The following is a 17,266-nucleotide window of genomic DNA, read 5'->3' on the forward strand; positions in this document are numbered from 1 at the left end:
TACACTACTTCCTAAAGTACACTGCATTTCTTTCCTTTCTTAAAAAGTAATTTCAAAAGCTGCACAAAATCACTGTTCCTTGTTTTACAGACAACACATACTTGCATCCTGGCACACATAAAACATTGCAGGTGAAGTTCCAAATTGTCAAAGTAAAACAAACCCAGATATAAATGAAATTTCATTTTACGATGATTAAGTGCTAGTATACTGTGATCCCAACAGCAACAATAACTTCACAGACTTCATTAGACAAGTTATAATGCCACACAGCTTTTCTGAGGCAAAGAACCACTTAGAAGACAGTCCTTTGTAAGTGTAGTATCTCAGCACATATGCAGTTCAAAGACTTTACAGACATTTAGAAAAATAATTATACTTTAAGAAATGCCTTTATTTTCTCCTTTGCATCTTGTTTAAAGGACATGTATACAAAACATTGTAAATACAGTTTCACAACACACTGGTATAAGAAAACAAGCTTGGAAAGCAAACAACTATTACTGTTTCTCTCACTGAGAAACAACCAGTACAAGTCTTTTTTAAAGTGTTTTTCTGTAAGTCACCATGATTAATTTGATATAAAAAAAATAACAAAATAAAAATCACATCATTAATATTGAAAATCCCACGAGTTGCAAATGTAAAGTTAAAATTGTACTTACCTATGTATTTCAAACATTAAAAAATACTGTTACTTTTCTATCACAGATTTGAGCATGGAAAAAGTACAGTTTCATGAGCTATATTTGTAACTGTCCTTATTATAAGGATAATAATCTGAAAATAACAGACAGTTTGCAGTTAGGGGAATACATCCATTTGAAAAATGTTATTGGTATTTTCCATCATTAAATCCTAATTATTTACTTAGTGCGTTGTGTCAGGTAAATTGGTCAATTTCAGCTCCATATTACTTTCTCCAAAGCCTGAGCCTTCAAGCAGTGATAAATCTTTTGCATTCCTCAATGTGCTTCAGTGTTATATAGCAATAATATCCATTATGATTTTATTTCATCTTGTCCATTACCAATATCTTTTTAATGCAGCTAATTGCTTAAAAAAGTACATTTTTACTTCTTTCTCACAGTATTAAATTACTTTTTTAATGAATTGAGTATTTCTAGAAACTGGAAGACAATTCTGTCAAGTTTTGGGTGCAAAAATGAGAAATTTATTTTGTATATAAATTAAATTAGTAAGTTTTCTAGCAGTAAAACCCAAATAACTGTAATGTAAAAAGCATTTTGTTAGGAATATGTGATATCTCCTTTTTTTAATGCTGTATTATTACCAAGACAGAAAATTAAGCTCAAACATGTACTTCAAATATGAACACTGCAATAGTGTGAATCTAGAACTGCCAAAATAAACTAGAGATACCCAGCCAAGCTAAGTTCTTTTACCATTTATATTTCAGTCAAAATCAGCATTATAAAGACTCTACTATGTTAAGTCTAATGAACAGAAACAACTGAAAAACTGATATTAAAAACCAGTAAGTCATACTTTGAAAATACATCTTGATGGATTTTTGCATGGCAATAATAGGTGCAGTTTTGAAATATTTCCTTTATGTATTTCTCATAAGGATCTAACTTTGTATTTTAGTTTAAAAATCTGGGGGTTTTTTTTGTCTAATAATCTTAAGTTACATACATGTGCAATCTATGTACTTACATTGTTTTACTGGTATTTTCTATTCTGACTACTTTTAAAAAGTTCATAATGAGAAATTATTATACTGTATTAGGTAGAACACACATACCTGTCAAGTGGTACAGTTACAAATGGAAACTTCTACATGCCTGTTATTTTTTTTTTTTTGATCAAGTGATACTTCTTTGGTGACACTGTCTTTGGTGTCTGCACACACGTAAGAAAGTAGGAGTCAGGGCAGGAATGACTGCTTCAATTCACTAAATATACTTATATATTTATTATTCACATGGATAATAGTTATAGTACATAGTATACTTATACATAGTATAGTTATAGTATACTAAATGAACAACTAAATGCATACATAGTAAGATGTAAATACAAATTTTCTGTAAAGCAGACTGAAATTTTTCATCACACACATTACCAGAATAGCCAAATAAAAAGAAGCAAAAGTTTGTTCTCACCAGTTAAGAATATAGCATTTTAAAAAGGCATTTTTACCTTTAATGGAAGAAAACAGATATTCTTGCTAACAAAGCCAACACTAAAAATCTAATTTTTGCCTGACTCAGTGTAATCCGATCAACAAGAAAAGTTCAAACCCAGGAAAGAGTCTCTGTAAAACACACGACACTGATGTACTATACTCATAGCTACTCAGTATCTGAAGAAGATATCTCACTGCATCAACAGACTGTTAGCATGTCTCACAGGCTTAACTTTCAGTGAGGCATTAATCTGAAAATGCTCAAGAAATCAGTATTTCATAGCAGAAATAAAACTGTTCTTAAACCAACTTCTCTTCTTAGGAAGGATTGCTTAAAAAATTATAATAGGAAAACTAATAGGTGTCCACACTGCTTTGGTGTCTTGTTAACCAAGCTCCCATTCCAAATCCATTTTATTCTGATGTTGCAGTCAAGAAACAGTCGGATGAGTTAGAAGGTTCCTTTTAATCACACTTGACTTCAGAATTTTACAAATTACTGGAATTCTGGTTATCTAACAGGTCAAGAAAAGGTAATAACTATTTTTCTCCCCTCCAGAAACCACAGATGGGTAACCAACACAATAATCATTACCTTTCTGAAATTTATACTAGATAGGAAGGGTGGTGATGGCAAATTTGGCTGTAATCAAAATCCAGTCAAAAATGAGCCTTATGATACATTACCAAAAGGCATACTCCGGCCCTTCAACCAGAGCAACATGGCATGTTAACAAAATCTGGGATATTTTTTACTGCAGAATGTAAGAATGACTTTTCATTTTACTCTGTGTTGTCACTTTTATTTAAATGATACAATTCTTCCTCCCTTTCCTTTGTTTATATCACTTAGGAGTTAAAGCCTTCGAAAAACAATCACAACTTCTAGACTGGGAAACTACCTAACATTTTGTGAGAAATTTGGAAACAACAATCAATCAGCCTTCCATTCTTCCTCTCATTTTCCAAAATCCACATAGGACAAAATCAATTACTTCTTGCCTTTTTCCAAGGCAGATCAGAGATCATGTTTCTCAGGCAAAACTAATTCAAAGTCCAGACAGATTGATATTTCAAATTAGTCCAAGTCATTAAACATTTGCATTGAAATTTTGTGCCTACTGCGTTTTATATTTATATTTATATTTATATTTATATTTATATTTGCTCTCTAGAAGTGCAAGTTCAAGATTAGCCAATTTCTTATGGAAATAAGTATCTCACAGAAAAATAAACAGTTCATTTATCAAAACCATATAATGTCCTTCCAAATGAATGGAACATCAACACACAGTTACTTCCAGCTACAACTATATAAGCTCATTAACTAGATCATACTGGTATGACAATTTGCTGGTTTTATGACTAGCAGTACTTAAGTGGTTATAATTATAGTATCTGAAAGGTAGCATCCTAGTAAGATGAATGGAGAACATCAAAAATATTATGCTTTTTCCTAGTTGGCAGCCACATCCCCTAATGTAGCTAATGGGGTTTTTTGGTAGTCAGCATTTGTCAGGACAAGACAAATAGCATGTCTTTTGCCTTCCACAAACTTTTCCAACCTTTCCTGCTTTGAAAACAATATTAATAAAAAACATATTCAAGTATAAAATTAGCTAAATCTATGTGTAAAAACCATATTCACACTATTCATCTTTTAAAACTATGGTTCATATACTTTTTTAAATAACACCAATGTACTCTTCAATAATAGTTGATAATATTCAGATTTTTTTAAAGGAATTTAACATCAGAAAATTTAGAAATTAAAATTAACTGTCAGAAAATAACACAGATAACCAAAACAGCTTCCAAGTTTCCATTTGGCTCCTCATCTTTTCTTTTTCTGTTTTGTAGATCAAATAAATGTTTAATATTTACACTGAATTATTTTGGGTTTAATGCTCATTTCTGATCCAGTTTTAGAAGAGGCACTATATTTAATCACATTGCAGTAAGCACATTCCAAAATACTCAGAATTGCACAGCACGATGAAACAGGTTAACCATTAATAAAGTCAGGTGTATAGAAAAAGAATGTAAAACAGACAACAGAGGACTAGACACAGAACATTGCATAGAATATCCAAAAGAAAAACAAAAATATTGTATATGATTTATCTCAGAACTAGCAAATTTCACAGAAGAAAACAGTGGAATCTTGACTATATGTATGCGAATGGTTATACTTCAATTGAATGCAAATAGGACATGAGATTTACCCAGTAAACTTTTTCATCTCCAAGAAAACTTAGAAAAAATAAATTTTGTTTGTAAGATAAAAATAAATAGGAATCTATTTTAAATAATTCCTTACAACATCTTATGACAATTGACAGTGGAAAAAAAAAAGCACCAGCAAGCAACACACAAGTGCTCTGCAAAAACTGTTAATTGACTGTACTTAGAGAATTCCTTCTTAACACATTATAGATGTCCTTTCTCTGATAGGCAACTTAGGTTGTTACAGGTGAAGATACTTAAAAACAAATGAGAAAAGATTAGAGGTATTGAAATCAGTACTGTTGCATCCTGGAGTTGGGTTTAGATTAGGGTTTTTAATTTATGTTAAAATAAGTCAAGTTCTGTAATCCCGCGTTTCCCCCGTGTTGTTCCCCCCCGCGGTTTCTGGCCCCATGCTGCCTGCTGCCGGATTCTTCCCCCTGTGCCGCTCCTGTAACCACCCTGCCGTCCGGCCCCGGGAAACCCCGTGCTGGCCACCTCAAGCCACACGATCCCGCTCAGCCTGAGGCTCGGTGCCCGCCCCTGCGGGGTTCTCTGGTTGGTCGCTGTTGCTGGCGTCACCACCACGGCAGCCGCCCCTATTGGCCGGCAGGCCATGGATCCTCTCGCCCCGCCCCTCCATAAAACCCTACCCCGCTGGCGCCCAGGTGCCATTTTCTCCCATGCGAGTGCCGGGAGCGGTCGCGTCTTTCCATCGATCCGCGCCATGTGTGACCAATAAACCGTTCCTGCCAAGCACGGAGTAAATGGACAAATTCCTTACCTCTTTGCCGGATCCCTAGTGCACGGTAACAGAGACTGGTCAGCCCACGCGCCCGAGACACGGAGCCGTGTCCGGGAACCCGCGGCAGCAAACCCCGGCAGCACGTGGAAGCTACGCCACAGCCGGGCTCCCAAGAGCCGCGTGCAGCCGGGGAGAGCGAAAACCCACGCCGCAAGTACACTGTAATAAATTTAGTCTATATGACACAAGAACATTATTCATCAGTCAGAAAAGGTAAGTAATTTAGCTGAATTATACAGAAAGTAAAGTATTCTGTATTTCTCAGCTATCCTAACAATTTCCTGTATTGATTTACCTGATTCCATCAGAAAACAGTTTTTTTGGTATATCAATGAGGAGTTACTTGAAACGGAAAACAAAATACCATCAAGAAAGCAAAAAAATGCCTAACCAAAGCAAGGACAGCCAGAAGCAAAAGATGGAACTGGAATGGCTACTCACAAGTAATGGAAAACACAACCTGATAATGGTGGGGAAAGGAAATACTGACATATATTGAATATGTGTGATGGCAAAATTATTTTAGGCCAGACCAAGGAAAGCTGAGAATTAAAAAAAAAAAAAAAAAACCCTTGTAAAACCAAATAATTAACCTATGCTATTACTGGATGGTATGTTAACCAGAATTGTAGTGCAATTGGGAAAAAAAAAAAAAAAATAAAATAAAAAAAAAAAAAAAAAAAAACCTGCAGAGTGAAACAGCTGAAACAAATTACCAACACTTAGCAATTGTGCAGGATTTATTTTACAGTAGGTTTAGATTGCTCCTATGCACTAAATGCCAGCTAACAGCCAGGGTACATTTTTCAGTTCCATGATCCAAAAGGTATTTAGTTGATACTGTCATTAACTTTTCTATGATATCAACTGAAGTATGAAGTATGATAGTAGGGTCATTTGGGAGACTTTCTTCATAGTTTCTGATGAGGAACTAACAGTAAGGTAGATCCATCTAAAAAATAGAACAGTAACCATGTTATATGCACTGTGTATAAAACAAGTATTCTCCTACATTAAATGTTTTATCAAAATGCTTACACCCTAAAAAAGTATATTACAGAGACCCAAGTAAACAGAATCGTAGAATCACTAAGGCTGGAAAAGACCTTGACGATCATCAAGTTCAACCTTTGACCAAAGCCATCATGTCAACTAAATCATAACACTAATTGCCACATCCAGTTGTTTCTGAATCCAATCATACAGTAATATTGAACATATAGTAATGACATAAATTTTTAAAAGTTAGTCTAAATTAAGACAAAACTATAATGAAAATTATTGCAGAAATCCATGTTACAATCCATGATTTCTATGAGAATTTGAAAAGAATAAGGGTAGAAATCAGCTGAAGAAACTCTATAGGGTGAAGGTGAAGAGACAGTCCAGACAGATTATATATAGCACATTCATGATATTTAGTTTCATTTTATTTATATTCACTTTTCCCCTCATAAATCCTTGAATATTCTGCAGACATCAGTCTACACCATTACACACAGGAACTGCTCTGGTCTAAGAACACCAGTACAGGGTCTTTCAAGCATGAAAATCATTGCCTGTGAGCGCACAATTTAATATCACCCTAAGCAACTCAGTCCACCCAGGATTTCTTCAACTTCAACCTATAGGCACATCTGATGCCAAAATCCATTTGCTAGAATGTGACCAAGCGTACTGGTGTTTGGCATGTAAGAAACAAAGACCACCTTAATTAACATACTTTCCAACTATAGAGAACAGTATCTGAGCTTGAACTAAAGTGCACAAATCTGTTAAAGATCTGAGTTCCTTAAAACTTTTCCAAAGTAGACATAAAAATGACAATACATTTTTTACTCATGTGGGCTTCAGTGTATTTGACTGGACATGTAGTTTCTCTCCTGCCTTATCATGTGTGAAAGGATTTAGGCTTTTCATTCTTATTTAAATAGGAACCTGCACTACCACTAGAATTTACAGATCTATATAGGTTTAGCATTTATTTTCAGAATTTAATACTGCTTACATAAATACATTTATTTTTAGATATGCTTAAAGGTTGCTGCAGTTACAAAAAATACTGGACGTGTAAAACAACCATATTATGGTAAACACAGTAACTTGATGTTCTGATGACAATTTTGTGGGCTTGGAGGAGAGCAAACTACTTCTACAAGACACCATGAAAAGGACTAGCAAAGGCAAATGCAGGTACAAAATAACATCTGAAAATATATCATGTCCCTATATTCATCTACTTGCTGATGCACTTGATGCAGATTTCTGTGATGCCTCATAACTGGAAACTTACTGTGCTTTCTAATTACTATAACTAAATAGTTTAATTAGAGTACTGCAAAAGCTTTTCTTCATCCACAGACATGCATGGTACCACTATTTATAGTATTCTCTATCTCAGAGCTGAGTTCCAGGACATAAATTATCATTTCCTGTTGAATGACAATGGTATTTCCACTCCACTAAAAAGGCCTTCCACTGAATGACTTTTAATCAGTATGATTAACATGGATCCTAAAGGCTACATCAGATCAAGTAGAGCAATATAAAAACAAAGGCCTTAAATTGTAAATTTCAGAAAACTGTGATAAACTGGTGAAGGACTTCAGCATCTCTTTTTGTCTTATTATCCTAGTATTGATTGAAATCTCTCCACCTTGAAATTGTTGATGAGGACAAATCTATTGAGTCTCATTAAATCCAGCATAGGAATGAAGTCCCCAGAGCATTTGGGACCACTAAAGCAGATGCTACACATTTTAGAAAAATATTCTCTATCCTTGAGAATATGAACTACAGCTGCAATATGGAACAGACAGCAATTTATTTCCATACAAGCTCTAATGTAAAGGAGTTACTGTAGAACACAGCATCCTTAAAATTTGTACTTAGAGAAAAAAGGTATGTGAAGTCAACCCAACTTGATAAAACAGGTTACAGATCTTTACATGCTGCTCACTACAGCTAGACTTGAAAATTTGTGGTCCTCAATAAATTTACACATAATTCAAAGCAAGTTTATGACCTCAGATTTATTAGAAATATTTTTTTTTCTTTTTTCAGTCTCCTGTTTCATACTACACATCAACATCAGCACAAAAATCTGTTTTTCTCAATGATACCCTGTTAACATGAACTTTGAATATGTGAACCAATCATACTGCCTGAGCTACAGCACATAGTGCCTATCTGACCACTAACAGAGAGGTCATTGATCTTGCTGTAAGGGACAATATATCATAGGATGTACACACTGATAGGCTCAATGCCATTTGAAGAAGTAGGAAAATATTCCTTTGTGACTGTATTTATGGAATAGCTGACACATCCTTATCTAGCCGTTGCAGACTGCATATTATTAATGCAGGGAAGACAGAACACAGATTTGTCTGTAATAGTTTGTGCCTCTCTCACTGAAGCAAAAAAATAGACATTTATATTATTTCCTATAGATGTTGAGTTTTCCAAAAGCCTGCTGTGACTTCAGTAGGACTGTATATCTTGTGATTTGAAAAATCCACATTACTTGACGCAATTACAATTAGCTGTTTTATACAGTTCTGATCAGAAATACAGAATAGGACTGTCATGATAAATTAATTCCTTTCCCCTTCTAAGGGTCTCTTAACTCAAGTTGCCACAAACATTAGCTCTATTCCACTGTGACTCAGGAACTTTACTTACTCCTTTTTTCACCGTTTCTTTTTTCTCTTTTTCCCTTATTTTTTTCAGGTTTGATATTTTACAAAAAGACAACTTAGCAGTTCCACAATAGTAATTTTTTAGCAGATATGATTTGGCTTTTGCTAGTTTAAGATACCTTACTCCTCCATGTTAAAAAATATTGAATTCAATATCTCCAAACCAGTAAATTTTAGAGTCTTTTGTAAATTGGGAGTATTTGGCAGCTATCAAAAATTAGGGCTTATCTTCTAAACCACACTACTCTTGTTATAAGGTAGAAATTTTTAGCCAGAAATTTTAAGTCCTGCCTAGACTGACTAAGAACTGTGAACCAGCTTTCTGAAGCAATCCTAAATTATGAACCAAGCCCAGATTAGAAGTGGCTTGACCCTATAGCTATATCAATACACCCATCAATTTTACCTATTACTTAAGCAACTATTTTTCACAGGACAGGTCAACCTCTTTTCCATACTGAAGAAATACTGGCAAAATGTCCACTGTGCAAGGTGAAGTGGACATTTAGGTAAACTCTTTATAAAGAGTTTTTTCATGCTTTAAAACAGTCTCATGGAAGTCCAGTTTTATTTTCTTTCATATTGTATTGTTGTAGAACTTGTCTGGAAGAATATGGTTTTATAGACACCAGTGAAGACATGTCATACTATCTTTCCTTTTTTTTCTTTTTTGAGTGGCTCAAAGGATTCATTTAACACCTTCAGAAGCACTGACTAGAGAATGGAAAATAAAAAACTAGCATCTTCTGACACCTATATTCTCTTTCTTTTTTATTCTAGAATTTACGCTGTCTTGTCCTAGATAAATTCCTCCTGCCTTGTACATGTTCTGAACAACTTTGACAGAAAGTTTACCTGTAGCTTGACTGAGCTACTACTGCAATGCAGAAATTGTTTAATATCATTACCGTATCATCACTGCAGTCAAATAAACAGTAGAGTTTTCTAGGGTTTTTGGGGTTTTTCCCACTCTTTTTTATATGCAGCAGCTCTTTATGCTGCCATTCCACACAATTTCAAATTACCTTAGCAAACCACTGTACCACATGATACAGTGTCAATAGACAAGAATGTGCTGGGCACTACAAGCTATAAAAGCTAAACAAATACACCTTTGGAAACCCAGTACTGATTCTGGTTTGACTCAGGTCTAGCTTCACGATTTTATTACAATCTGCATATTCAAATTAAGATGACAAAGGGAAGAAAGATTTTTTGGGGAAAAAGCACTGGTAACATACAACTTCAGAAGGCAGTTCCAAGATAGTAGAAGGCATTTGAAAGTTGTTTATACAAATTCTTCCTTGCCTTCTTCCTTCTTAATCTTTCCAAAAAGGAAGCAAACATATTTTTTATATTTCTTAGAGACTGAAAAACATATATAAATTCAAAAACCTGAAAAAAGTTCTGAGTAGTGAGTGTTTGACAGATCATTAGAATGAACATTTTCTCTGACATTCACCAAAAACATAAAATTGTTCTGCAAATGTGCGTATTGTTCCAAATTTGTGAACTAATTAACCATTTCAAAAGATATTATAGCAACAATTTTCCAGTTGATTTTTATAGAGCAGGTTTTGCATCTTAAATCACTAATATTCTTTGTGATTCACAGAAATACTTTGGTTAATGGAAAGAGTATCTTCCCCTGAACTATGAAAATCAATTCGGAGAATTTAGTAATTGAAAGCTCCTGTCCTACATAAGAGGAAGAAGAAAAAAAAAATTAACACCAAATCTGATAAAGCAATTTATATGCTTGGCAATTCAATCCTATTTTTCTTCAGATGGAACGAAATCTTAATTTTTTTAAGGCTGATCAATTCAATGTATGCAAGGGGCCATATATGCTGGTAGGCAATTAGCCCAATAAACTCAAGACATTCAATTATATTTGGCAATAATAGAGAATAACAGAGATCTAAAAGACGCAACACTACAAAGAGCTTCGATTACTCTGTGCATTGTACAGATGGATATTAAAATGAACCCTGTGATCATAAAGCAGAATAACGTACTTTTTGATATGTTGTTTTAGCTGTGTGAGCACATTCTCGGTCTTGCAGTACTTTTTGTGTATCAGCATTGAGAGCCTCTAGCTGCTTTATCAGCTCAGCCTGCTGTGTTCTATCTTCAGTGTTTTGTCTATAAAGATTCCATAGCTCCTCTAACTGCTTCCTGTGGAAAACAAGCAATAAAGAGAAATTAAGAAAAAGAACATGACCTCTGTTAAAAAATTGTATGCAAATAATTTTATTGTAGATAATGAGCTTCCTATCTTCATTTATTTTTCTGTCAATTGCCTTACAAACACTGTAAGTTACGTATAAAATATTTACTATACACTTTTGAGAAATATCTAAAAAACAGTTCACTTTAGTTATTATGTTTAGTTAATTTAATGGAATGCTTATTTCCCTGTAATGCTTTAACTGCTCTAAAATAAATAAATTTTCACTACTTCATCTTTTTCTAATCAATATTCAGTTAGCTCTTTAGCAAAAGTGTCAAAATGTAAAATACTTATAACACATCAAATGTAAAGAAGTTGTTGGGCTTTTTACCTAGAACAATCATAAAAAGATAAAACTTCCTGAACTTGCAGAGTATGTGTGAAGCAACCTTTTTTTCTGACATGCATCTATTCCCCAGACACATCAATATGTTTGCTGATAAATTACTTTTTGTCTGCAGGTACAGCATACTGCAACAACCATAAAAAAAGTAAGCAAAACCTTTGGTGCATATATATAACGTAATAAAAGCCCTATAAAGACAATAAGAATGGTGTCGAAATGCAACCATAGAATAGATCTAGTATAATCAGCTTTCTTAATAATTTCACTGTATTGCTGATAGATTTTCTAAATTAAGATCAAAGCGCAGTAACACTTACTATAAACAATTAAAACTTAGAGTATTTTCTGCAACATATATTGAAAGTATAGATGAAACTATTAATCCCTCTTTATGTATTTTTTACTTAACTCCCTTTTAATTCACAAGCACATTTCAAACTAGCATTACACAGAGATGCCAAAATATATATTTAGCACTCAAACTAATTTTCTTCTTACTTCTTCAAAGAATTGTATTTTTAACCTCTAACACATATGTAGTATTTCTGTGACTGGAATTATTGTTAACAGGAGTTATCATTGCATTTTTCTAATGCTTCTGGAGATATCGTGGTAAAGATTGGTGTATAAAGGATAAGCAGCAATACCAACTTCATTGTCTTCTTCCAGGGATAACAGAATGACAAATAAACAATTTTAAGGGAAGTTCACAGAAGTTGTTCTTAAACCCTATGCCACTAATTAGTTTGTGATTGAATGATTGAATACAGATACATCTGAATAATTATATAAGAATTTAAACTACATGTGCAACACAACAGTCAGACAGTTTTTTTGTTACAAAGCACCATTTCAGAAAGCCCGTTAAGAGAGCAACAAAGGATAACACTTTAAGAACACACTAACCATGCTTACTAGGACTTAACACCAAGTCCTGCTGTTCTGAATGAATTGTAAAGTAGTTCCCCAAAGTTAACAAAGGTAGAGATACACTAAAGACTCCTGACGTACGAAAGTGTAACTGCAGTATGTATTGTATATGTAATACTTTAATTCTGTTCAGAAGAAAAGCAGCAGAACTAGAGACACAGTGATATATATTAGCACTTTCTGACAGCTCTACAACAGGCTTCCAAACAAGCTCTTCTTTAATCTCCCTGACTGCATGTATATAATAGAAAATAACACATCTTTTCAATGCAGTTGAAACACAGATTATATTAATTTTGCACAGGGTCTCCAATCAGATCTTTATTTTGTTGTGGAAGGGAAAAACATGGGATAATGTTGAATCCTCCAGACCAGTCTGCTATATTGCTACTCTTTAATTTGTATGCAAACATCAATGCAGTTATCTGTGTCTGTCACCCAAGAATGCAGTATTATGTGTTCTCTAATGGTCTGCTCACAAAGTGTATTAAGGTCAATGGGAATCTTTTTTGTTGACAGCATCAGACTTCCAGTTATATCCTTAAGGGAAGGCAGTGGGAGGGGGAAACTAAATCTTGCAGCCACACAAGAACTACAGCACATTAACATGTTTGCCTATGCTAAATTCAAGGCTTTTTAAGTGTAAGGAAATTCTGTCACAGTTCCATTAAAATACATATTAGAAATCAAACTTTATTTATTCATACCTGTACTTTAGCTTGCTTTTGACTTTAGTAAATGAGGCACTATTTTTACATTGTAAAGCAATGGGGCAGCCTTCTTTTATTTCACTTTTACAGACCAATACGGAAATTATGCTAACCTTTACCAAGCACTATTCAGTACCAACATGCAATACAAACAAATACACATAAATAAGCACTTTGATAAAAGATGAGCCAAATCAGTGAGGGGAGTTTTAAGTTAGGAATGGCAGGGATCAAAGATGTTGATGAAATGGTAAGTGAGGTAGTTGTGGCCTGGACTGGCAGGCAAAAGCAGACAGGTAGATACGGACAGAAAAGACCTTGTGATGAGCAGCAGAACGTTCAGGGAGGATGTTCACTTTATGCACATAAATAACAGAGTGCTGACAGTATGAGGGAGGTTCCTAAGAGTCTTACTGGTGAGAGAAGAAATGGGTGATAATGTCTTCCCAAACAGCTCATTCTGAAAGAACCAGTCAAGTTCTGGAGAAATGGGTGTGGGGGTCTTAATGAATATCAAGCCATTCAAGTTTGTTGCAGAACTTCAGGGAAAAACATGCAGGCTTACTAGACTTATGAATATTAACTTCTCCATCCAGGGTGGGTTTAAAGCTAATTTTCACAGCCAATGCATGATGGGAGGGGGATGGGGATACATCTTACAGGGAAAATGTAGTAGGTGATTCAGGAAGGCTGTACCTTCCTAGAACCTCAGCCAATGGGGAAAGGAGGAGGGGGACAACATGCAGTCAGGAGTAAGGAGGCCGTGTCTTCCAAAAACACAGGACAGACCCCATAGGGATATGGCCGAATGAACTCTCTCCCTTTATTCAAATAAAGTTTATTCTTGCAGGACTCCTCTGTCTCCTTTGTAGAAACTGGCCTTTACAGTGTGGTTTTCCACACACCAGGAAATTAGCTCAACTGGGTGCCTATCTGAAGCTGCTGTTCAAATGAACCCAGCACGTCTTCATGGAAGACAACAGGAGGAATGAGAGATCTGTCTGCACCTGCTGGACTCACTGGGATCACAGCGACAAGGTGAGACAAACTCACATGACTGAAACACTGCCATGCATGGACATACAGGTTCTTTAGGAAGGCCTATGTTCAAAAAGAAGGTTCTGGGAAACTAGAGCAGTCAATTACATCTTAGTCCCTGGGAAGGTGATGGACCATGTAATGGAGAAGATTATCACTGGGAGTCGTAAGGGGAAATAGTATTTACAGATTCACAGAATATTCTGAGGTGGAAAGGGACCGCAATGATCATCAAGTACAACTCTTAAGTAAATGGCTTGTACAGGGACTGAACCCACAATTTTGATGTTATTAGCACCATGCTCTAACCAACTGGCCTGGCAGCCTTCTCTGAGGGAACTCCTATCTTAGTGGATAAGGGGTGAGCACCGGATGTTCTTTTCGATTGCAGTAAGACTATTTTATGGGACTGTCTGTCCCATAAAATGTGACAGACAGACTCATGAGGTATAGGCTAGATAAGTAGATAAGCCCTTGAACTGCTAGGACTAGTAGGTTTGAAGAGTTGTAATCAAGGACGCAAAGTCCAATTCAAGGCCAAGCACTAAAGGAGTAGCCTAGAGGCTAACATTAGGGCCAGCACTTTATAACATCTTCATTAATGACCCAGACAATGAGACAGAATGTACCATGTCAACTTTGGTGATGACACAAAAAAAGGGGGATGGCACAACAGATGTTTGGCTGCCATTGAGAGGGACCTTTACAGACCAGACAAAAGGCTGGATATGAACTTCATGAAGTTCAACAGAGACAAGTGCAAATTACTGTCCCTGGGGGGTTATAATCCTGTGTAAAAGCACAATCTGGGAACACACAAGCTGGAAAACACCTTATCAGAAAATGCCCTGGGGATCCTGTTGGACACATGAATGGCAATCAGATAGCAATGTGGTCTTGTGCCAAATGCCATGACATCCTGAGCTCTGAAGAGGTTACTGCTGCCAGCAGGGCAGGGGAGGTGATACTTCCCCTCTAGTCAGAAGTTTTATGGTGCTGTGGTTTCTTGGTGCTGTGTCTGGTTCTGAGCTCCCCAGTACAAAAGAACATGGACATGGCTGGAGAGAGCCAAAGAAGGGCCACAAAGATGATTTAAGTATTGAGCATCTGCTGCATAGAGAGCAGCACAGAATAGATAGAGAGGCTGGGAAAGCTGTGTCTTCTGAGGCTGGAGAACGGAGAGTTCAGTGATAACTGAGCTATCAACATCTATAAATACCTGATGGCAATCTAGAAAGAAGATGCAGACAGACATCTTTTAAGTGGTGCTCAGTGACAGGAAGAGGCAATAAGCACCAATAAAAACCAGATGAAATTCCAGCTAAACATAGTAAAGATATTTTTATCCATTGAAAATGGCCAAACACTGGAAAAGCCTACTCAGAGAGGTTGCAGAATCTCTATTATTGGACATACTCAGATTGGACACTGTACTGGGCAGCCTGCTGTAGCTGATACTGCTGGAGCAGAGGGCTAGATCTGCTGGAGAAGCATACTACACCATCTCCAGAGGTGTCTGCCAGTTCAGCCACTCAGTGATGTCTGTGATTCTGTTACTAATTTGCTTGTCCTGGACTCAGAGTATTCAAAATCAATCTCAAACCTCAAAATATTTATTAACATGCTTACTCTAAGAAGCAAACAATAAATACACTACAAGACAGATGCCTTATCCTGTCACTGTGGCAGGATAAGGATGTCAAGCCCTCAGAAAAATTATTGTCTTGCATGAGTATGTAACAGAAGAAATAACCAAAAATTACTAATTTAATGTAACAAGTATAATGAGTGGCATTTAAGAGCATACACACACACACACATATATGATATACACGCATTTATACATACATACAGATATATAAAAATAAATACATCTACATATAAATTATATGTAAACATGTACATATATATTCATATACATATATATATACAAGCACATGGTGATAAAATGTTTCAATATACAATACACTTTAAAGAAACATAATTTTAAGAAAAAAGTTGCCATGAGCAACAGCAATTGAAAAAGCAACGCTGTCAGCTAAGACCCAAACTGCAACACTTAAGTCTACTTTTTTCCATCACCCCAAACTTCTTGTAAACTAACACACTATGATACACTGAGAGCTTTTAACTTTTTAAGAGCAAAGTCAGCAGGTAGTACTGAGAAATGAAAAAATACACCTGTCTGTCTCTAATCATGTATCTTAAGATGAATACAATGGGAAATGAAATTTACAGAAAGTGACCTGCACTCTTCAAGCAACAAGAAAGGGTGTGCTATGAAAAACAGTCTGATCTTTCTCACTTCAAAATAGAAGAGCATTACTAAATTATTTCAATCCCTGAAGTAAGATTGTTGGTACAGTAACCTTAGCAGACTTTGCTTTCAGGTTGATGCTACATGAAGACACCACAAAACAGACAGCAGCAAGACTCAAACATTTGACAACTTATCTGATCAGTAACAATATTTAAGTCACTACTATTGCTTAGAGCAGAGACAGTTCTGGTGCTCACAGACACTTCCTTCTACCCCTAAAACATAAGATTAAATAAAACCTTCCCATCCTTGCAGGAGCAAGGGGCCTTATAGGCCCCGATCAAGGGTTTTAGAGTGACCTGTGGCTTCCCAGAGATAGAAATGAAATGAATAGCTATTGTCATTCCACCAGCTATGGAATATGCTGTGCTACAAAAAGAATTAAAAACATACACATCTCTTCAGGTGATATTCTTAGCTTTGTTTCACCACCATAGTGCTGGTGAATATACTGGGACTTTGATCATCTCAGCTGTCCCTGTTACCAAGGGGAATACAAGAACATTTGGGGTAATTCAAGAAATCTCTAGATCCCATTACCTGTAGTTAAAAAATACAGCACAGCGACAAGTCCTATAAATTATGACTTTTTATGGAAATGGCTTAAATACTACAAAATGGTTTGCAGCAAACAGCAAAGAATAACCTGAAAAATCCAAGAGCAGAAAAACAAGACCAGAGTAAACATCTGACTGCCTCATAATTTACAGCACACAAGTTAACAGTAACTGCATTGGAAGGGGTGGTGGGCAGGATGGGGGCACACATGGTGGGGGAGTAAAAATAGAAACATTATTATAAAACA

General features: G+C 35.7%; 1 protein-coding gene across 1 annotated transcript in view; it reads right to left on the reverse strand.

The window, feature by feature from the left end:
- Positions 1-17,266, reverse strand: part of CNTLN (centlein) — a gene marked incomplete at its 5' end in the record, with an annotated part of 191,734 nt that overhangs the window by 113,566 nt on the left and 60,902 nt on the right. The window contains 1 exon segment of the mRNA XM_053932487.1: positions 10,903-11,062. Within this exon segment, the coding sequence (XP_053788462.1) occupies positions 10,903-11,062 (160 nt within the window).

Source organism: Vidua chalybeata, chromosome Z, assembly GCF_026979565.1.
Source record: "Vidua chalybeata isolate OUT-0048 chromosome Z, bVidCha1 merged haplotype, whole genome shotgun sequence".
Lineage (NCBI taxonomy): Eukaryota > Metazoa > Chordata > Aves > Passeriformes > Viduidae > Vidua > Vidua chalybeata.